This window comes from Trematomus bernacchii, unplaced genomic scaffold (genome assembly GCF_902827165.1).
Source record: "Trematomus bernacchii unplaced genomic scaffold, fTreBer1.1, whole genome shotgun sequence".
Classification (NCBI taxonomy): domain Eukaryota; kingdom Metazoa; phylum Chordata; class Actinopteri; order Perciformes; family Nototheniidae; genus Trematomus; species Trematomus bernacchii.
The window spans coordinates 157,900-181,584 of record NW_022987890.1 but is presented as its reverse complement, the minus strand read 5'-3'; the positions used below and the strand labels follow the sequence as shown (position 1 = coordinate 181,584).

The window sequence follows — 23,685 nt, the reverse complement described above, 5'->3', positions numbered from 1 at the left end:
GAACAGAAAACACAACGGTTAAGCTAGACAAAATATAGCGACGCACTTCCTGTCAGGTTTTCAAAATAAAACAACCAAACCACTCTCGTGTACATAATTTTCAAAATAAAAGCAGACCATCGACACATTAACTTAGTGAATTTCTTTTTTTTTAATTAGTTATTTAAAAATATTTCACTGTATGGTGGGATGAGGTTGGACATGGGGGATTACTTTATAGGTTTGATAAGTGTTGTTTGTCTAGTAGCGACGCGTGCATGGCCGTGGGAAGTAGGGGTGCTGAGGGTGCTGCAGCACCACCTGATGGAGGACAGGGAATCTGCACGTCCACAAGATTAAATGGAAATATAATAGAAATATAATACAAAAAAAACTCATTTTCGGCCTTGATGTTCACATTCATAATTAAGTAAAGATAACACCCTTTTCACCCCGGTTACATTTTCCATTTGCCCCGAGAGACTCAGTGAGGTAAAGGACGCTGAGTGTTTAGATAGTTCACTTTAGTCTAAATTATCTCAGTGTGTCTCAAACGGTTTGGTCACAACAAATATTTCCAAGGCACACCTTTATAATTATTAGGATAAATAAAAACAGGTTTGAAATCATTCCAATGTATACTATAGGACAGTAAACCAAAAATATCCTTTAAAACTGGAGAGATTAAAAAATATGGATAAATAAATAAATGTTATGGTAAAATAAGATATAAATGAACAAAAATAAAGTACCTTACATTTATTTGTTATTGGCTATGGTAGGTTATTGGTTATGTTCACATATACTGATTTGATTATTAAAATGTAAACCGATCTTTTTCATATGGGTGTTTTAGAGTTGTACCCCCTAGATCAGGTCTCTAGTAATTCTGCTCAAAGTGCACCAGATTGAAGCATTTTACTTTAAAATGTTAAAAATAAATGTTGTTGACACAATACTAAATACATTTGAAGCCTTTGTATATAAGCTGTCACCAAGTCAATACGTTTCGATCTTTATCTTTTCTACTGTACGTTTCTCAGGCTGCGCCAGCAAAAGTCTTGCCTAGTGCAACAAATTGGTCAGAACCGGCCCTGGTGTCATCCCCCAGCACCCCCCATTTGAAACATGTTCCCACGGCTATGGTAGCGTGGCGTGGGAAAATTAGGGGAAGCCAGGGGTCGGGGCGGGGGTAGGGTGTGGTTAATGTAATAACGTAACCAGATGAGTGATTACAGCGCCCGGTATCATTTTACACACATTTGTATCATACAGATGCAGGCAGTGGCGGTTCTAGAGTATTTTACATGGGGTGGCAAAGAGGGGGCAAGAGGTCATTCCAGTGTGGCATGGGAGGGCGGACAGTACGTGGTATTTTATACTCAGGGTTGGGTTGAAACGGAATACATGTAACGGCGTAATCAGAATGCAAAAATCAAGTAACTGTATTCAGCTCGCGTTACATTTGAAAAAAAAGAGTAATCTGATTAGTTACTTTCGTAAACCTGAAGCGAATACATTTGATTACTTATTGGAATTATTGGTGGAAAGGTTTCCTCACAACATTTAATATTCATTACTAAAAAGGTACAGCCGAATCATCACAGCGCACAAAACCTATGCCGCCGCAGATGGACCAAAAAAGGGAGCGTTTGAAAAAATGTCGCGGGTCCGCTCAGTGAAACAATAACAACGAAATGGAGGAACAAAAGTCTGCGTTTAAATCGTGTGTGTGTGTGCGTGTGTGTAGAGGATCAAAGACACATCAGCCTGCGGTCGCTCTTTAGCCTTTCTAATGATTCTGAAGGTAAGCACAGTGAAGGCGGTGTGTTAGGGTTGGGCAAAGGTAGGACCCAAATGCAGACTTCAAAAAGGAAAAAGGTCTATAAACAAAAGGCGAGCTTTATTCCAAAGCCGATGAGCACAAAAACAAGGCATGACAAAACATAGATAGCACAAGGTAGCGAATACAAACAAAACTGACCGTGACTAACATGGAGGGAGACAGGAAAAACAATGAACCGACAAGGCACACAGGGGAAGACAAGACTAAATACAGAGAGGGGTAATCACAAGACAAGACACAGCTGGGGTAAGGGAGGCAGAAACACAAGGGCAACAGGTGAACACAATCAGACACACCAGGGAAACTAACGACAGGAAGGCAAACACAGGAAGAAGGATCAGACACAAGGAGGCAGGACCCCCGGCAGAAGAGTAGTCGGCGGGACCTCCAACGGCACAGGACATAGGGTTGGCAGGACCCCCGGCAGAACAGTAGTCGGCGGGACCTCCAACGGCACAGGAAAAAGGGTTGGCAGGACCCCCGGCAGAAGAGTAGTCGGCGGGACCTCCAACGGCACAGGACATAGGGTTGGCAGGACCCCCGGCAGAACAGTAGTCGGCGGGACCTCCAACGGCACAGGACATAGGGTTGGCAGGACCCCCGGCAGAAGAGTAGTTGGCGGGACCCCGCAGTGCTGGGGCCAGAACTGGGGCTGAAACCATGGCTGCTGGGGCACGGGCTGGAATCCTGGCCCTGCGTCTCTTATGGCGCGTTTCCACTACAGCGCGGAGCACGGTTTAAGAGAGCTGTGACGTCAGCGGCCCGTCTTTGGTTGCGTTTCCACTTGGCCTAGTACCGGCCAGCGGGTCCTAATTCCCCTTATAACACGTGTTATCACTCATATCATGTAAAATATCTGTAAATGTGCATAATTATTTACTAATGCCAACAATTTCCCAATTTGGGATCAATAAAGTACGATCTATCTAATGCCAAATAAAATGTGACAAAGACAACTATATTACTCATGAAATATTTATTAACGAAATATTTCAGAAATTAATTTGAAACTTTATCAAATTAGGCTTCATCAAAGCAGCAACACACTCATTTAAACCAGACAGGTCACAAAATAAAAAATTGTGGAGGATCAGGCTTTGGTGGTCGGCTCCCATCTCGGCGCACAGCTGGGAGAAGAGGCGAGATTTCAGGGGCCTTGATTTGATGTAATTCACCATCTGCACAGCCTGATTCAGCACCTCAGTCAACTCCGGGGGCATGGTTTTGGCAACTAATGCCTCTCTATGCAAAATGCAGTGGTTTGTCACGATATGTGGGTTTTGTGCTCTCACCTTAGCAATAAATCCTTTCACTCTCCCCGTCATGCTTGCCGACTGACGCACATATTCCAGGTCAGACTGTTCTCTTTTAAATAGTTATTAGTTACCCTGAATATTTCTTCTCCCGTAGTATGGCTTTCCATTTCTTTGCAAAAGAAAAACGTCTCTTTGATAGAGTCAGCATCAACATATCTGACGTTTGCCAGAAGTTGGGCAGCCCCACTTATGTCAGTAGATTCGTCTATTTGTAGGGAAAACCTGCCGCTCGCCTGCAGTTTCTCTGTCAAATGTTGCTCAATGTCTTCTGACATGTCGTCGATTCTTCTTTTGATGGTATTATCAGACGACGGCACTTTGGATAGCTCATTTGCGGCATCTGGACCCAGCATGACACCTACAATTTTTTTGCAAGCGGGGAAGATGAGTGTCTCCGCTATTGTGTGAAGTTTCTTCTGCTTTGCAATGAGCTCCGCTAGCATGTAACTAGCCTCCATTGCCTTTTCAGACACTTTCATACAATCCAACAAACGGTCTTACTGCCTCTGGTTCAGATCCCGCGCTCTTTTGAAGTAGGCCAAGTTTCTCTGAACATGGAAGGGATGTTTGGTTTCCAAGTGCCTCTTCAGCTTGCTTGGAACCATGTTCGCATTGGCTAACTTCTCCCGACAGACGACGCACTCGGGCTGAGGATTGTTGCCATCCCCGGTCCAACTGAAGCCATAAGACAGGTAACTTGATGATACTGTCTGCTGACAGTTTTTTTCCTCTTTTCTTTCGGTGGTGGGTTGTCGGCAGTCTGCACTGGTGGTTGGTGGTTTGCTCCGCACAAGAAAGCGCTCCATTTTCCCTCTTGCGTGTTTCTCTGTTTTAATGTTGTCCTTCAGCCTTCGATGTGTCACGGTCTTATAATTCCCACCTGCAACTGCGTTAACAGCGAAATATGGGGTTCTGTGAGGATTTTATTTTAAAGAATTGTTTTTAGGTATAGAGTTTGGCTCTGTATTATGAAATGAGTGCATACAAAGTACTGATATAGTAAATTAAAAAATAATTATTTTTGTGTAGTTGTATATTGCAATAATAACGTATGGTTGTCACAAAATCCCACGGCACACCCGGACTTGCCTCACGGCACACCGTTTGGGAACCACTACTCTAGAGAGTACCCAAGACGTTCCGCCTGTAGAATAAAAAAAATCTGAATCTGCTGAGTCCAAAGCTGGTCGGTTCATTCTGTTAGGGTTGGGCAAAGGTAGGACCCAAATGCAGACTTCAAAAAGGAAAAAGGTCTATAAACAAAAGGCGAGCTTTATTCCAAAGCCGATGAGCACAAAAACAAGGCATGACAAAACATAGATAGCACAAGGTAGCAAAACTGACCGTGACTGACATGGAGGGAGACAGGAAAAACAATGAACCGACCAGGCACACAGGGGAAGACAAGACTAAATACAGAGAGGGGTAATCACAAGACAAGACACAGCTGGGGTAAGGGAGGCAGAAACACAAGGGCAACAGGTGAACACAATCAGACAATCAGACACACCAGGGAAACTAACGACAGGAAGGCAAACACAGGAAGAAGGATCAGACAAGACGCAAGGAGGAAAACATTTCAAAATAAAAGGTGAAAAATGAAAACAATCCAAAACCGTGACACGGTGCGTGAAAGGCACTGCACGCTCCTCTTCTCAGAGGCTGAGTTAACCCTCCCGCTGCCTCCTGGTGCTACAGAGATTTCATGAAGTGAAGGAGGTTTTCCTTCTATAAAACAGCTGTGGGCAGCAGATACTGTGAGTGTCACGGACATGAATTCCTAGATCAAGGCAGACTGGTGCACACACTCTCCTGTTTTGCCAATCCGGTGCTTAAACAAATATAGCTCTACACCCCTGGCCGAAATGTCCTTAAAATGAAGTCCGAGTTCGACATTTTAATTCATGTCCTGCCAACACTGGCACTGTGCTTTTCACTTCGAAAGTCATCACATAACGGCATTGTAATACACAGTACGGCTGCATTAAATATTACATATCTGCCGTAGTTCACTATTTATAGAGCCCTGCTGAGAAGACTTCTAGAGAAACAGGAAGAACTTCCGCCGAAACTGAATATGTGACGTGGATCTTAAATATATAAGCAATTAAACAACATCTTACATTTCTTTTCACACAATACGTCTCCTTGCAGTATCAACACTAATTCGGCTGACTTTTATATTTGATCCAATTGGTAGATAGGCTGTATTTACGCCATAACGAATTTAAGGCAAGAAATCAGGTAGCGGCAGGGTTTGAATCATTTCTATTTTGGTGGGCTACAATTAACAAGAATGTTGACTGGATAAATTATCTGTTCTACAATCAGATGAGGTTCATAAATTACACACGAGATGCAATTGAGGGACTTCACGGACAACTGGATAAGACAAGTTTGATGGCTTGGCAGAATAGAATGGCACTTGACATGTTGCTGGCGGAGAAGGGAGGGGTGTGTAAAATGTTTGGGTCTTCATGTTGCACTTTTATCCCGAATAACACTGCCCCAGACGGAACTGTGACCAGAGCTTTAACCTGTTAAGCCCCAAAGCCCCCGTCGGCTAATTAATTTTTTAATTTTTTATAAATTTTTTTAATTTAAATTTTTTTCTTTGGATGGAATGAATACCTATGGTGATAATTCAATGTAATACATTATTTTTATAGTCTGGTACTTTAAAAAGGTAAAATGGCACTGATGGAACCAGATGTACCCAAATGTGCCGAAAGCTTATTCCGCCTGGAACCTTTTTTTCTAAATCTCTCTAAAAAGGTCAAATTTAACTTGTTTTGCCTCAATCTTGATACAGGGTACTTATTATATGTTATAGTTTGGATTCCTAAAGCTTTTAGTCTACCATCTGAAGTAAAAAGATATGATTCTACACTGTATTGAAGTAAACATGTATTATTTTGAATTGTATTTTAGTGAACATGTATTGTTTGAACTGTTTTAAGTAATCACAACGGTTTTGGGTAATCACATATATAGAAATGATATTCTCACTTTCAACTCACTGACCCAGAGATCCTGTTTCACACACACACCGCTCCTTTTCACCCCCACACACAGATGTTCTTTTGAAGGTCGTTATGGACATCACCAATATGTGCACAAAGGTTTAAATGTCTGAGAAGGAATAGTTTATGTGAAAAACTCCTATGGGATAGTAATGGAGTGAAGATCGGGGCAGAGATAAGGATTGACTTTTGACCTTGTGAAACTTTGGAATCTCACGTTCTGGTCAGAACTATTGAACCCGACCAGAAGTGAATCCAGCCAGTAAGGACACCTGGGGGATGTGAGCAGCTCACACAGCTCCTCCTCACGGACTCTCTAATTCGCTTTGGAGTAAAAGGGGGAGGGAAAAGTCAACACATCTCCGCCCCAAAATATGATTATGAATACTGTTGTTTTTGTATGTAAAATGCTTTTTGGTTTGGTGAGTTGGCAGGTCCCGATATCTGTGTCCGCATCGCATCACAAACCTGAAGTCAATTTATTTTTGTTTGATGAGTTGGCGGGTCCCGACACCTTTATCCGCATCGCATCACAAACCTGAAGTCCGGAGTACTCTGTATAACTTGTATACGTGTTCTATTTCCTACCAGTAAACTCAGATAATTGTTATAACTTTTGATTCCGGTGTTTTCAATTCCTTTCTTATTTAATAGAGACCAGCCTCATTCAACAAACGGCGCGGAGAGGGGGCTATCAGCCACCAGATAGGTGTTCTGCTCCAACACATCCCATCATTCAAGGGTGGTTTTCACTATAAGTAATGTTTTTTCTTTAGGCGGAGGTAAGAATTTACCTTTTTTTACTATGTTCCATCTGAATTTACTCTGACTGAGAAACATCTATATTGATTCTGACACTTCTACATCCATCTCACAGATGTAACCTTGCTTTGATAAAAGAAATTATTCATATAACCCTTTTAGAAGTGAAGTTGTAGTCATTTGTTTTGGGCATGTCATTTTCGAGCCTGAAACCTGAAAAACAGGCTCGGGGCTTAACAGGTTAAAGAGTTTAACTTCCCTTTCAGTAGAGTTGGCCGAGAATTCAGGATTTGAGGATCCTTTCAGCAAAATATTGGGATCTTGGTTTGGGAAGTGGAAGAATTTAGCTTTGTCTTTGTTCACCTCGTTGATGATTGCTGTGGCAATACTCACAGTATGTGGATGCTGCTCCATACCCTGTCTGAGAGGGCTAATGATGAGACTGATCCAAACTTCCCTGACCAAACAGAACCTAATGCTTATGAATCACCAGAGCTCAGCTCGCGAGTATTACCAGGAGATAGGGCCGGATGGCAATTTCCATGACGATTACTTATTCCTCACCTCCTTGTTTGATCAGGAAGTTCCTGGTTCAGACGGAAAGGAAGACACTGGGCTGTAATAACACAATGACTCACATGTAGAAAATCGAGAGAAGATACATAGTGATGATGATGGAGGCCATTCCTAGTTAAAGGGGACCTATCATGCAAAATGCACTTTTGTACGTCTTTTATACATGAATATGTGTCCCCGGTGTTCCAGGGAACTCACCAAATGTCAGAAAACACAACCCTCTCTATTTTCCTCCATACCCAAATCTCTAAAAAAGGGGCTGCAACGGATCTGATAAAAACTGATCCAGATTTGAACACTGTCCTGACGTCAGGACGGTGGCGCTACGGCTATTGGGCCAACTCCACCAATCAGGAGGAGACAACCACGGCCATTGCCGTTCGAAAGCGCTGGAGACGCTGTAGTATATATGCCAGGCCTGTAGGTGGTGCTGTTCTCACTGAATCTGCCCAGAGCTAGAAATTGTCAAATTGAGCAAAATGAGGCATGGCTAAAATGCATGATCTGTTTGGTATTTTGAAAAAAAAAAAGTATAAATATGCCTTATATAGGTATGGTCCTACACTATATTATTCAAATATAGCATGATAGGTCCACTTTAAATAAAGACAGTGTTTTGTGTGAGTGATTTTATATCCTTTTATGCTTATACATTTAATCATGGTGTGCAAATTATACCTTATACATTTAATCATGGTGTGAGAAATGTTTAGAATAAATCCATTTCTATTCAATTATAAATGTGAAGTATGAACTACTGGCGTGATTTGCCTCAATGTTTTGATTATTATTCAAACATGTGCCTATACAATCTACCTACCTCAGCCGTTTGGGTACTTTTGTTTATGAGTTTTTAAGCTTTATAATCATTTGTATTTTCCAAGTTCTATGTTATTCCGAAGTATAAACAGGAGGGATATGTTGGAGAAATACTGTTGTCTCCACTTTTAGGGTTTGTTTTAATGCACTGATATCATGTGTGTGACTCTGAACTGTGTACGACATTGCAGCTGCCTCTTTATGATAGGAGGATGCAGGGCATTTCAGGTTGTTGATCTTTATCAGGAGACAGGCACATACTTGTTGTCTCCTACAGGTTGTAGATCTTTATCAGGAGACAGGCACATACTTGTTGTCTCCTACACTCTCTCTTGTCCTTTCTCTTTTGAGCGCCGCTCTTGTGCTTTGGTTTGCTGTACATTATAAATGCATTTGAATTGGGAGGTGGACATCACCTCCTCTAGGGGGGTCCGGGGGTATGCCCCCCCGGGAAGAAATGTTTGAACATTTTAAAGTAAAATGCTTCAATCTGGTGCACTTTGAGCACACAATTACTAGAGACTAGATCTAGGGGGTACAACTCTAAAACACTCATATGAAAAAGATCGGTTTGCATTTTAATAATCAAATAAGTATGTGAACATTTCCAATAACCTACCATTGCCAATAACAAATACATGTAACTTATTTTATTTTTGTTGTTAATTCATATCTTATTTAACATTTATTTAGTAATGCACATTTTTATTTCTCCAGTTTTAAACAATATTTTTGGTTACTTTCCTATAGTGTACATTGAAATGATTTCAAACCTGTTTATCCCAATAATTATAAAAGAGTGCCTTGGAAATATGTGTTTACATAAATTGTGATCAAAACGTTTGAGACCCACTGAGATAACTCACTACACACAACACAGAACCAACTTTTGTGTTATGATGTTAGCATAAGCACACATATTGTATAAATAAGCATGTAAACACCGTGGACCTAACATCCTCTAGGCCGGGTCCAGGGGCATGTTCCCCCGGGAAGATTTTTAGACTAGACTAGAACCTGATTATTGATTCTCAACCTGGTGTCGAGTGATATTTTCCTAACAACAGTCATTTGTGGTTTGGAAAATGGAGCAGTATATTCTTTACAATGGTTTGACATTATTTTTAAATGTTTCCAAGTGAAGCGTTGAAGTGTTACTGTGCAGGCACCTCCAAGACGTGTCCAGGCCCTGTTGAGACTTGCTACGGTTTGAATCAAGTCTGTGGCAGCATCACTCTTAACCCTGGAGCCCGTAAGTAAAGGCTTCATTGACGCTGGATTGATTCATTTGCTCAACAAGTCCTAAACTTGCAGCCTGGCAGCACAGATCAGAAGAATCAACAACGCAGTGGGACAATACAAGGTTAGATATCTTTGAGTTCTCTTTTCAAATGTGCATTTATTGAAATGCTTCAACTTAAAAGTAGCTTTTAATTTGTCACACTTTTCACCTTCTCTTTTTTCCATATACAGATTTGTGTACAGACTGGTGAAAACATGAACACTGTGATTCTCGCTCTCCTGGTGTTGGTGTTGGTGGTGGGCAGCCAGGGTGAGTTCAGTGTTCAGGAAACACAAAAAACCTTCAGTATATTCAATTCAAAATGCTTTGTTGACATTACATTACATTACATTACATTACATTACATTACATTACATTTAGCTGACGCTTTTATCCAAAGTGACTTACAATAAGTGCATTCGCCCAAAAAGAAACAAACTTGAAGAAAACAGAATCATATAAGTACATTAGGTTTCATAGAGCCAAAACATTTTAAGTGCTACTCAACTGGCTTTAGATAAGCCATTCCTTAGTTAGTATATAAGTGCTTTGTTAGTATATAAGTGCTTTTTAAAATTGTTTTATTGAAGTGGAGTCGAAAGATAAAAGCGTCTAACAAGTAACATGTAATGTAATGTAATGTGTTTCAGTATGAATTGACGCTGTTTGGCATCACAACGCTGTTATTAAAGTTTCTCTGGTATAAAATGGGTGATGTTAGCATAGCAACCGAAGCTAAACTGAATATCTTGACTACTTGTTGTTGCTATCCTATTGTGGCATAAGCCGTATTCTACAGGCACATTTTACCGGCGTATTCTACTTGTGATAGTCGGACATGACAACCTGTGCAGCCCATGTATTGATTCCATCCGATAGCTGCTATAATAACAAACAAAACGTCTGCCTGCTCTCCACAATGATCAATAACAGCGAACGGATGGTCAAAGTAAGGTACAAATAAACAGAATCACACGAAGCCTGGTTAGTGTTGCCTGACTTTATAAAGCGTGTTTTTTTTTTACAAGTGTGTGGTTGCGTTCTAGTCACTTTGCTCAGCGCTTCTGCTTGTTACAACTTTTATTTGCCGTACTCGCCTTTAACTGTTAGCTCAGGTTAATCTCACCCCCCTCCGACGTAAGCGTGACGTATGCGGTTCTTGCTTCCAGACCGACAATTTTTTGGTGCTTGAAGCGAACCGGATTCCGGAGCTTAGAGGCGGCTCCGCTGCGGTGTGAACAGGAAAAAACTGTGCTTTTCAAGCTCCAGCTCCGAACCGGCCCTGGAACCGCGTTGGTGTGAAAGCCCCATATGAAACGTCAAGCTACCCCACAGCACCCCCAAAAGAAAATCTCTGGCGCCGCCACTGATACCGGTTAATAAAAACCATGAATTAATGCTTTGACAAGTGTGCAGACAAGACGGCAGGTGAAAAACCTTTTAAAGGGCCCATGTCATGGCCATTTCCACTGATCATAATTACATTGTTGAGGTATACTAAAATAGATTTATACTGTGCAATTTTCCAAACTCACATTGGTTTCGCATACAGCATCTCTGTCAAGCATGTGTATTCAGCAGTATTCACTTTCTCCACTAAACGACTCGTTGGAGCTCGTGCCCCCCCCCTCCCTGTGAGCCTAGTGTGCTCCGATTGGTCAGCTCGGCCACTCGTTCTGATTAGTCAACCACCAGAGAGGCTGCGCCCATGTCAGTGCTTTTCCCGGCTGCTCTCAGCGTAACATCAGTCTTATCATGGCGTCGGTACAGCGGTATATTTTATATACATATATATTTTTAACTGTTGTTATAGAAGAGTGTGACGGCCTCAGGGCCTTTGTCTTACGGTGGGGTGGAGCTGAAGAGGGTAATCAGCGCGATCACGGACACCTCCGTAGCCGGTGCTATTAATCCCAGCGGCCCGGAGTCTCTCTCCAAAGCGGCTGCAGAAGGACGAACTGAGCGACCCTCTCCCCTCGACCACCTGTCTCTGCATTTACTACAATAAATGTGCCGTGGTTTTGTAAACTCGTGTATGTCTCCTTGTCTTTCCGTTGTGGCCTACGAGCGACTCTCATAACAAAGAGTAAGTTATTTTTACCCGTTATAAACTACTACTGTTTGATGAGAAATCAAATCATGGTTTGCTATATATGAATTCAGGGAAGAAAGGATAGGCCTACTAAGTATTTCCATTAAACTTTATTTTTAGAAATGTACAAAATGAACATAAATATACATATATACACGGTATATCATCCATTCCTCCTCCTCGCATCTTGCCTGCGCACAGTCGGTGCGGTGCCTTTTAGCACCCTCAGTAGTAGTAGAATCCCTTCCCCGTCATGGATTGTCCGCCAGGATCTGGCTGGACGAAATCAAATGCAAATCACAAAATATTAGAGAAACTTAGTTGTTTTAGATTCGTTAGTAGTAGTTGTGTAATGAACAGCTTGCCTGCTAATATGCTAACCTAGCTTTGTTTACCTTGGTAGCTAACACGATATGAACGTTAGCTTGGAGGAAAGGCAACTATAATGCAGTGTAATAAAACTACTATGAACAAAAGCTAGTGGTTCATATTAGGCTAGCAATAACGTGTTTATAATTGCAATCGTATACGGGTATTCTGCTACGTTCGGTCATACAATGTAACTTGCATGAATACATTGTTTTGCGCTAGCATACAGCTAGCCTCGTTAGCTACATGCAGTATATGTACGGTCACAATGTACGGTAAATCACAGTACAGTATACTGTATGAGTATTCCGTGTGTGTGACTGCAGACATTCTCCTGCCATGACAAACATGTAAGGCCATCTGCTGACATTGTAGTTGATATATTTAAACGCTAGCAACGTAGCATCACAAAAATGTTTTTCTGACCGAAACTAGCTCTAGCTCCGTGTGTTAGATCGCTACGCCAGCTATAATGTAATTACGTTTCGCGACTGACCGGCAAATCACCCGGAGTATACTGTCAATAGGTATTTTGTGTGTGAATGCAGACATTCTCCTGCTATGAGATACATGTATGCAAGGCCATCTGCTGATATTAGAGTTGATATATGGAAACTCTAGCAACTTAGTTAGCACTGTGTCAATGGCTTAGCAGTCCAACACAGTTTACACATTTAAACAGTCTTGTTTGATAAATACACAAATAACAATGCAAACTTACAGGTTGTATACCCAGATCTTCCCCTGCTCCAAACGGTCCAAACAAGCTGTGCATATCCGGCCTCAAACTGGGCAATGTTTTGGAAGCTTTCGTCTGTGAAATGCCGGTTCTTCGAACCTCTGGAGGAGGAACACGACGCTGCTGGTGTGGCCATAGCTCTTCGGGATTGGTCCATTTCGTTCCGGGTACCGCATGACATCAGGCGGTACCCGGAACTAAATGGAAAACTCAAATGGGCAGTGACGTATCTCCAACGAGGCGTTTTGGGGAGGTATTTTCTGTGTTAGAGTTTTACTCGCTACAGGGTGTACTTTGAGGGTTTTGACTCTGCACACCGTTTACATGCATAAAAACCTTCATAACACACAAGGGGACGGGTAATAACCGGAAAAGCATGACATGGGAGCTTTAAAATGCGTGTTTTCTGAATGGAGATCGGATCGATCAGGCTAAACTAACCTGTAGCTGCTCCGTCCACACTCACAACAACATGATACAGACAGAAATAAAGCAGCGACTGTATTCGCCCATGGTTTGTAGATGTTTAACTTTTGTCCAGTTTCTGAACAGATATGAGGAGCTGTGAGCTCTGTGTGCTAACAGCTAACGGCTGATGTTTTGGGACATGTTGATGTGGTGATGGGTTGACAGCATGTCGAGGATAACATCATATGTATATCCTTTGTTTAAATATTCCCTAAAGATTTCCATCTCTTCTTCCATTCTTTCCAACTCAGTTTAAAATTTGTGCAGAAACAGCTGAATAGTACCAAACCAAATACGTGGCGCTGTCGGGTGCTGACCAATCACGAAGCGTCATTTCTTGACTGGCAGCAAAAACAACCTATCACAGCAGTGCTTCTCTGGCTGGCTCTGTCCAATCACAAACAAAAATGTACACTATTCGCCAACAGGGGGTGCTGCAACACCTCCAGCACCCCTACTTCCCGCGGCTATGGTTGGTAGTGGTCAAATCAGGTCTTATGTCTTCTATGAAAATGTCAAAGGGTTAAAGAGAGATGATGTGAGACTTCAACAGGACTTAGGAAAGACAACCGTGGTGCTAAGAATCCAACTGCACTTATACTGGGCGTAGTTATTATGATTAGATTTATAATCTAAAGGGGATGGCGCCACTTGGAAATGTATTGCAATGTCTTTTTGACAGGTTTCAGCCGTTGTTTTATAACAAATTAATTTGAATATGGAACCAGTTGGTGATATGTAATGCCGCTCCCTTTGTCTTTGGATCATGTGGTTTGGTATTAAACATTACACCTCTTTAGATTATATGAAAGGATGTATTCACTTTGTATCAATAGGATTGGATCATCCATCATTTAATCAATATATAAATTCAGATATATTGTGATGGCCATAATAAATAAATAGTATTCTCAAACTATTCAGGTCCAACTCGCAACTGAATCAAAAGCATTGACTGTAAAGTCTACAAAGAATAAAGACATAACTGTGCCTGGAAGTGATGGAAAAGCTTGACACAGTAATCAGTCACATCGGAGATTATGTGTTGTTTATTTTAAATGTAATTTGTAGTTTCTTGCATCCAAAAGCAGCTCTGACATTGACGTACTTTACTTTGGAAAACAAGTAGCAACAGCGGAAACAAGAATAAAACAGCTCATTTTATGACATCCAAATTGATTTGGAGTGTTGAAATGGTTGGCAGTTCCTGGAAGCCTTGCTGCATTAGCAAGTTTCTATCATTAGACTAATCAGTTAAAAAAAAGAAAATGTGGTCAATCAATTGCCCGTCCCTCTTCTAGTAGAAATAATATACGACTACAAAAACACAGAGAGGACAGGGATGCTCATTTACTTTGCTGACCTCTCCCAGTCAGGATGTGTGCAGGTTTCCTCTTTCTGCCCCTCCTCACAGGTAAACTGGGACAATTATATATGTTGCATGCAGGTGGGACGTTTCTGTTGCCACTCCAATATAATTTTCCGGCGTAGTATGGGGATTATTCAGAGTAGCAGGTATGTCCCTGGGAAGAGAAGTTGCTTTTGTTAAAAATTATTATTTGTGTGCATGAACATAACATTAAATGTAGAGTTCTATTCTCTTTTTCCTAACAGTTACACAACACTTTAACCTGCTTCAATTGAATCACTTTGTAAGCTGTATACTTCTTTCTGTCAGGTGGAAGTACCAACAATAACTCAAAGGACGACAATAACAATGGTGTGTAAAGGAAAAAACACACTAAATTACAGTAATTATGTGTTGCTCTATTTTTATTATACGTATAGAAGTCTTGGAAAGTAATACACATGTCTGTTTACTGCACTATATCATTCAAAGTAGTTTTTTGTTTAATTTAAAGGTGGGGTAGGTAAGTTTGAGAAACCGGCTCGAGATACACTTGTTGTTATATTCCATGGAATGCTCTTAACATCCCGATAGCAATGAATATCTGAAGTGCTTTGACAAAAAATCCATTAAAAAATTTCATCTGTGGAAGCTGTAGTACTGTAAAAAGCACGACCAATCATCTGAGCCGGCCCGGCTAAAATAACTGGATGGCCTACCTGCCTGTCAGCCTTCCATCTGTGCACAAACTTATCTCATGCCCTCATTGGTCATGTGCGCGTTCGTGTGTGTTGGAGGAGGGGCTCTGTAAGGAAGTGGCAGATTTTCTCCGGTTGTGTATTTTCAAATTCTAGCGCCCTCGAGCTGGTTTCTCCAAAATGACCTACCCCACCTTTAACTGATAGATTACTGGTGTGAACAATATACAAAAAAATGATATAAAGAAACTAAGCTTAATTTGTTGAGAATGCATGATGTCCGACGTAACCATTATTTTACAGTGAAGTGAGCTCCACAATTCCCATTTACCTTCTTTGATGGTGATTTCAAAATCATTTAAACCAAACAATATCTGCAGATGCAATTACAAATGTTTTGTGGGAAAGCAGTTTGTGTGTGTGCATTGAAATAATATTGAATGTAGAGCTGTATACTCTTTTCTGTCAGGTGGAAGTTCCTGGAATACCACAGAGTTACCAGAGCTTCAGGATGATCTTAAATCAAATAAAAGCTTTGAAGCAAATATGTAAACATTCAACATTTGTCAAGTAATTAAATGTATAGAGGATTCATCTTATTTATAGATTGTATATATCCGTGAGAAAATGTGTGAGTGAATTTGATTTATTTATATGTTTGAAATCTCAAATTTGAGGTTGTTAAACGATGAGAATGAAAATATTTTATAATTGTGTTCTTAGCTTTTGCTAACAGATGCACAACACTTTAACCTGCTTCAGTTGAATCACTTTAAGAGCTGTATACTTTTTTCTTTCATGTGGAAAAACCATCAATAACTTGGAACAACAAGGGCCATGTGATCATGACAGAAAGAGTAAGTACACAGTACTTATTTGTTATTCTATTTCTACTTTATTAATAGAACTCTTTAAAAATGAATTCACTTGTCTGTTGTCAGCACTGGATAAGTGTAACGCATTTTTTGGTAATAAACAGAGATGGGGTCGTTACTAAAAAAAAAGTAATATATTACATATTACATATTAATTAAAAAAAATATATATATTACACTACTTCGTTACTCTCTACATAAAGTAACTTGTTACTTTACTCGTTACTTTACTCGTTACTTTACTCGCAGGGCCGGCCCGCCCCTCCCTGCAGGCAGATCACGCAGACTGCTAAAGTTTCAAATGTTCTCTTTAGTTCAGTTTCCATTGTCGCATAAGACTGATCCAGATAGCTCTGACCATGGCTGTCCTCTGTCTCCTGCTATCTGTATTTTGCGCAGTATATCTCTGAACGATGCGATGGTGATTCCACTGTGCAAATGGGCAACATTTCCTCTACTATGAAGGATGCTACAAGCCTGTCCATCTCTGCTTTGGTTACCGGTCCTCCAAATTCAAATTTGTGCTGCTTCGGAGTCGGCGGCGGCGACTCACAACATCCTCACTCTGGGTTCGGGGGTCCTTAGCTATTAGCTTCACCTTAGCATGTGTTCTTTGCAGGTGTTTGTTGAGGTTTGACGTGGTGTTTGCAGCAGTGGATAACAGCTTCTGGCCTGGACACAGTTTGCACCTCACCGTCACATTCCTGTCTATTCTTCGGACGCACTCAAAGTAATGGGCATACCTCCACCCCTCGAAAGTTATCGCTGACTCTGCCATGTTTATGCAGCACTGCACGTGGAGATGTGGATGCGCAGATTACGTACATATAAACCTGCGGCGGAAACCCCTCTTGTCTGTCAGTGTGATTATGACTGATTTTATAAAAGTAACGAAGTAACGCGTGTCGTTGCAATATTAGTAATTGTAGTGTGATTACTGAATTATAAAAGTACCGCGTTACACTACTCCGTTACCGACAAAAGTAATATTATTACAGTAACGCGTTACACCCAACTCTGGTAATAAAATGTATAGATATGTCACTGGTGTGAACAGCAAACAGAACAATTATATAAAGAAACTACACTTGGTTTGTTGAATGCATGAGGTCTGACGTTGAAGAAATGTGGAGCAGATGGACCTCAAATGGAGAGCCCGATTTAAATGTAAAAAAATAATTGGGAAAATGCTCACATTTAAACGTTATCAGAGGACTGATGACACAAATCCCTGCTGTCCTGCCGACACCCATCTAATGATGACCTTTCAGTGACCACAACCACTGGATATTAAAACAGATAAGACAAGACTTGTTTTTAAGTGGCACATGTTTTAGCCAACAAGAAGGATGATTAATGTGGATAAGACAACATCGTGATCCCAGATATTTGAAGTGGGTGGTGAAGCCGTAAGTAGAGTACAGACCCACCTGTGGAGTCTAAACCCTGGTGATGATGAGATGAGGAAGATGCTGAAGCTCTCTGTGTGATGAGGAGTGGTCTTCTGATGAGCTCAATGTGGGCATCAGGTATGTTGGGTGTGGTAAATAGGCTAAATTGACAGACAGCAACTACTGACTGGCTGATGGAGGTCATGGCAACATCTTGTTGGTTTAACTGAATGAGTGAACGCCCATAATCAGTTGGTTAAGGACATGGGAGGAGAGAGAGAGAGAGAGAGAGAGAGAGAGAGAGAGAGAGAGAGAGAGAGAGAGAGAGAGAGAGAGAGAGAGAGAGAGAGACACAGAGAAAGAGAGAGACAGAGACAGAGACAGAGACAGAGACAGAGACAGAGACAGAGAGAGAGAGAGAGAGAGAGAGAGAGAGAGAGAGAGAGAGAGAGAGAGAGAGACACAGAGAAAGAGAGAGACAGAGACAGAGACAGAGACAGAGAGAGAGAGAGAGAGAGAGAGAGAGCTATGAATGAAAAACTGAGGTCTGCATTTCCTTGTAGTTTTTCCTATAAAGAAGTAACTCTCTGACAGAGATATTGTTTTGATGTCCTCCCAATAGAAAGTAAGTTCCCCTATGAAGATGTTTTAACCTGCCTGGACCTGACCGACAACAAGTTGGTCCGACCTGCCAAAGACTACAAGAAACCAACATGGGTCTATGTCCAAATGTCAATTCTGGCAATTCTAGATGTGGTAAGTGCAACTTTGAATCATTATTTGTTGCTGTGGAAAGCAGCCCAAAACAACAAAAACAAAGATAAAACAGTTGAACCTTACAAACACACGGTAATACACATGAAAGCCAAAAAAGAAATAGGTATCAGTAAAGTTGTCAGGGTTGAGCGAAGCAGGCAGGACCCAAATGCAGGTTTTACAGGAAAAAATACCTTTATTTAAAGGCTACAAGAAAAATACAGAGCTCTTCCCCGTGAACACAGTCAAAAACAAACAAGGATCTCACAAAGACTAACAGAAAACGCAGAACCTACATGCACACAGGACTAATGAAACAAACAAGACACAGGTGAGGAGGGAGGAGAAAACACAGGGGCACAAGGTGAACACAATCAGGTAATCAGGTAGGAGGGAACACACAGACAGATCTAGACAAGACAAAACACAACACAGACAGATCGTGACATTACCCCCCCCTCAAGGGACGGATCCCAGACGTCCCTAAAAACAAAAAGTCCAAAACATCCAGCAGGGTGGGTGGAGGGGGACCGGAGGAGGGACTTGGGCGGACAGCCCGGGGGCAAAGCAGAAGCCGAGAAGGGGGACTTGGGCGGACGGCTCGGGGGCAAAGCAGAGGCCGAGAAGGGGGACTCGGGCGGACGGCCCGGGGGAACAGCAAGAGAGCAGGGAAGTACGCGGCGGGGAAACTCAGGGGGACGAAGACAGGGGTGAAGGCCTTGTTGAGGTAAATTAGGGGGCCGGACTCGAGGGAGAAGGCAGCGGCTGGGAAACTCAGGGGCCCGGGCTCGAGGGCGAAGGCATCGGCTGGGGAACTCGGGGGACCAGGCACAAGGACGGGCAAGAAGGCGGCGACGGGACAGCTCCAGAGGATGGGCAGGAAGGTAGTGCCGGGACAGCACCGGAGGACGGGCAGGGAGACGGCGTAGGCCGCGATGGGGCCCCTCCGGGGTCAGCTGGATCGCCGGAGCAGGAGCACAGGGATCGGGAGCACTGGGAGCTGGAGATGGCGGAACCCCCGGTGGTACAGGAACCGGTGTCGGCCGGACAGGAAATGGAGTTGGCAGGACTCCCAGCAGAACCACCAACGAAACAGGACAAGGAGTTGGCAGGACCCCCGGCGAGACAGGTGACGGCGGGACCCCCAACGGAACAGGACACAGAGTTGGCAGGACCCCCAGCGGAACCCCCAACGAAACAGGACAAGGAGTTGGCAGGACCCCCGGCGAGACAGGTGACGGCGGGACCCCCAACGGAACAGGACACGGGGTTGGCAGGACCCCCGGCAGAACAGTAGTCGGCGGGACCCCCAACAGGACAGGACACGGAGTTGGCAGGACCCCCGGCAGAACAGTAGTCGGCGGGACCCCCAACGAGACAGGACATGGTGTTGGCAGGACCCCCAGCAGAACCCCCAATGGAACAAAGCATGGAGTTGGGACATGAGTTGGGACTTGAGAAGGGACTAGAGAAGGGAAATGAGAAGGGATTTGAGAAGGGAAATGAGAAGGGACTTGAGAGGGGACTTGAGAGGGGACTAGAGAAGGGACTTGAGAAGAGACTAGAGAAGGGACTAGAGTAGGGACTAGAGTAGGGACTTGAGTAGGGACTAGAGAAGGGACTTGAGTAGGGACTTGAGTAGGGACTAGAGAAGGGACTTGAGAAGAGACTAGAGAAGGGACTAGAGTAGGGACTTGAGTAGGGACTTGAGTAGGGACTTGAGTAGGGACTTGAGTAGGGACTGGAGAAGGGACTTGAGAAGGGACTTGAGAGGGGACTTGAGAGGGGACTTGAGAAGGGACTTGAGAAGGGACTAGAGAAGGGACTAAAGAAGGGACTTGGGAAGGGACTTGAGAAGGGACTTGAGAAGGGACTTGAGAAGGGAATTGAGTAGGGACTTGAGTAGGGACTAGAGAAGGGACTAGAGAAGGGACTTGAGTAGGGACTGGAGAAGGGACTTGAGATGGGACTAGAGAGGGGACTTGAGAAGGGACTTGGGAAGGGACTAGAGAAGGGACTAGAGAAGGGACTAGAGAAGGGACTTGAGTAGGGACTAGAGGAGGGACCATGGCTGCTGGGGCCGGAACCAGGGCCTGAACCATGGCTGCTGGGGCCGGGACCATTGCTGTTGGGGCCGGTACTGGAGCCGGAACCATGGCTTCTGGGGCCGGGACCATGGCTGCTGGGGCACGGGCTGGAATCCTGGCCTTGCGTTTCCTTCCATGCTGCCTTGAAGCCTTGTGGAGGCTCAGAGGTCCTCCAAAGGCCAGACGAGACCCAGCGAAAGGGTCCTTGAAAGGAGCCTTGTTGGGAACTGTGGCCGGCAGGGGGCTAGCATGCCAGGGGCTAGCATGCCAGGGGCTAGCAGGCCCGGAAACAGGTTTGACCTCAAAGCTACCAATAAAGTCCTCCACCCACTCGGGTAGTAACTCCCTTAACCAGGGCCTTGAGGTTACTTCTTGGCGTGCCGTAGAGATAATAGACTGCCTCTCTTCTCTACTGGAGGCATATCGACAGGTCATTTTTAAAGCACATTAAATTATACGTCACCTCGTACAGGCTGTCTGCTGTCCATTTTTGGTGAGATCCTTCTGTCAGGGTTGAGCGAAGCAGGCAGGACCCAAATGCAGGTTTTACAGGAAAAAATACCTTTATTTAAAGGCTACAAGAAAAATACAGAGCTCTTCCCCGTGAACACAGTCAAAAACAAACAAGGATCTCACAAAGACTAACAGAAAACGCAGAACCTAAATGCACACAGGACTAATGAAACAAACAAGACACAGGTGAGGAGGGAGGAGAAAACACAGGGACACCAGGTGAACACAATCAGGTAATCAGGTAGGAGGGAACAGGTAGGAGGGAACACACAGGCCGTTTCTCAATCGCGAGGAAATTGGCTTCCAAGCCAATATTTCAAGGATGCTACGTCATCGAGTGCTGCCGAAGGACTGTTCCAATCTCCAGCATACTTGGAATTCCACCGAGGCCGCGTCCTTGGTTTGGGGGAAATTTCGAGGCTGCACATCCAAAGACAGATCTAGACAAGACAAAACACAACACAGACAGATCGTGACAAAAGTCAAATCAAAATATAGGATAAGTTAGTTTAACCTGTTAAGCCCGAGAGACCCCGGTACCGGGGCACTGCCGCAACATCTTGCAGGAAACAGTGTCTGAGGGCATGTTCATTTAATAAAACCATGAATGTTTTATATCCATGTAACGGGAAGAAACTCATCGAACTGATCATTTTTTTTTTTTTTTTCAAAAGAAAACCCACAATGCTAACACTGAGCCTCTGAATTAGCAACGAGCGAAAAATGCTAACACCTTACTGCACCGAAAATCACTCACAAAACCTTATTATTTATCTTTTCACCACATCCAACACATCGATTCACATTGTGAGGTGACACAGAATCTATTGACACCGACATTACCACTGAATTATACGTATTTGCGACGTTATAAGCAAAAACGGACATCAAAACAGGTGACGCTAGGTAGCTAAAAATGCTAAAATGTTTACCTTGGCTCTGTAGTCTCTCCAAAGTGGTCTTCAATGGCATTAAAACGATAAAAACGCAAGGTAATCCATAGGTTAATTTAATGTGTCTGTGTCCCTTTGAAATGATTTCTGATAATCCATAAGCATTAAAACTGCTTTTCCGTTTCCAGATGTCAAAGCTAGAGATAGGTTCACTCTGATTGAAAATTACATGCGCGAAGCCCCCACCTTTTCTCTTCACAACGTGTGTGTGTGGGGGACTCCCCCTTCAATTATATTGGCTCTAACGGTCAGAAAGAGGTGTCAACCATCAAAATCGAGCAAGGGGGGCCAGAGATATGGAAAATCCACCCAAATGACCCCAGAAGTGGTTTCTTTTTGCTAAATCTCTCTAAAAAGGTCAAATGTCACTTGTTTTGCATCAATCTTGATACAGGGTACTTATTATATGTTGTACTTTGGATTCCTAAAGCTTTTAGTCTACTAACCCATCATCCAAGGGTAGTTTTCACTATAAGTAAAAAAGAATTTTTGGACGGACACTATAATTTACAGTTTTTTACTATGTAAAATCTGAATTATCTTTAAAATAAAAAACATCTATATTGATTCTGACTTTTCTACATCCAACTCACAGGTTTGTCATTACTTTGAGAAAAAAGATTATTAATCTAACCCTTTTAGAAGGGAAGATATGGTCATTTGTTCTGGGAATGTCATTTTCGAGCCTGAGACCTGAAAAACAGGCTCAGGGCTTAACAGGTTAATAAGAACAAAAGACTCTCAAAAAACAGCTCAGCATACATTTCAATATAGCATGCAATTCTTCCTAACTGATAATAATAATAATAATAATAATAATAATAATAATAATAATAATAATAATAATAACTTAAATTTACATAGCGCCTTTCAGGGGAGCATAGGTCGCTTTACAGAAAAAACAGGAGTAAAACAATAAAAAAAAACAGTCAGACAGACAAAACAACAAATAAATGAGGGGCCGAAGGCCTTGGCAAACAGGTGAAAGGCGTCAAGAGACGGGATGTTGCGGATCACCGCAGGGAGAGCGTCATAGTACGATCTGTAACAGATCAGTACTTGTACATAGTGCCTCTAGGAAACAGCGTAATACTATCACTATTGAAGGAAGCATATACAAGTCAGAATAGTGCGACAAAGTGTCCTCAAAAATAATACCTTTAATCAGTTTCTCCCCCAAAGCTACCTTGAAGAAACATCGTTGGGGCTTTGCTTAGTGTGATCCCGTTAATGCAGCGACATCACAAAGTGGGTTTACAAAGGAGCTTTGACTTCTTTTCCACTTGCTGAAGGTGGTCAGCATGTTAACTTCAAAGTGCAATGTTTTATGATAGTTTCGCATATAGAAGGTCAGCTACCTTAATGTGGTAAAAATGTTCACACCTTTTCTTCGGTTACAGAAAGAGATTGACCAGACTTTCGTTTCTTTCGTTTGGATTTATATGGTGAGTTTGTTTTGAGAACCATTTTGTGATTTTCCTATACTGTTTATTCTACTGTAGGTTGAAATTAGTTGCTGTAGATTGCATCTTAAAGGTCTTTATTTTTATTTGTTTTCTTCCCTTCTTCCTTGTTTTCCTGTGTAGATATGGGAAGATCCGCATATTTATTGGAAACCACATCACTTTGATGGCCTTGATAAGATGACTGTTCCTACTGATTTGTTGTGGAAGCCAGATCTAATGATTGAAGAGATGTAAGTTGGAATTGTTGTGCATGCTCACAAATCCACACACTCACAACAGTAAATGGTGATGGAGCCTGTTATTATTAAGAAGGACATGCACAATAAA

The 23,685-nt window shown here is 42.6% G+C and overlaps 1 protein-coding gene across 5 annotated transcripts in view; it reads left to right on the top strand.

Annotated features, from left to right (window-relative positions):
• The first annotated feature begins 9,555 nt into the window (after nt 1-9,555).
• The window catches only part of LOC117469899 (5-hydroxytryptamine receptor 3A-like), a 42,855-nt gene continuing 28,725 nt past the window's right edge, over nt 9,556-23,685 (top strand). Inside the window, exons 1-7 of one of the 5 annotated variants that reach the window (XM_034114363.1) lie at nt 9,560-9,684; nt 9,795-9,873; nt 14,950-14,991; nt 16,151-16,174; nt 18,206-18,339; nt 23,293-23,337; nt 23,479-23,588. In XM_034114363.1, the coding sequence (XP_033970254.1) occupies nt 9,819-9,873; nt 14,950-14,991; nt 16,151-16,174; nt 18,206-18,339; nt 23,293-23,337; nt 23,479-23,588 (410 nt within the window). In that variant the 5' untranslated portion in view covers nt 9,560-9,684; nt 9,795-9,818. Of the gene's footprint in view, nt 9,685-9,794; nt 9,874-14,949; nt 14,992-16,150; nt 16,175-18,205; nt 18,340-23,292; nt 23,338-23,478; nt 23,589-23,685 lie in introns of all 5 variants that reach the window. The other 4 variants (XM_034114368.1, XM_034114369.1, XM_034114364.1 and 1 more) reach the window with 4 other exon arrangements.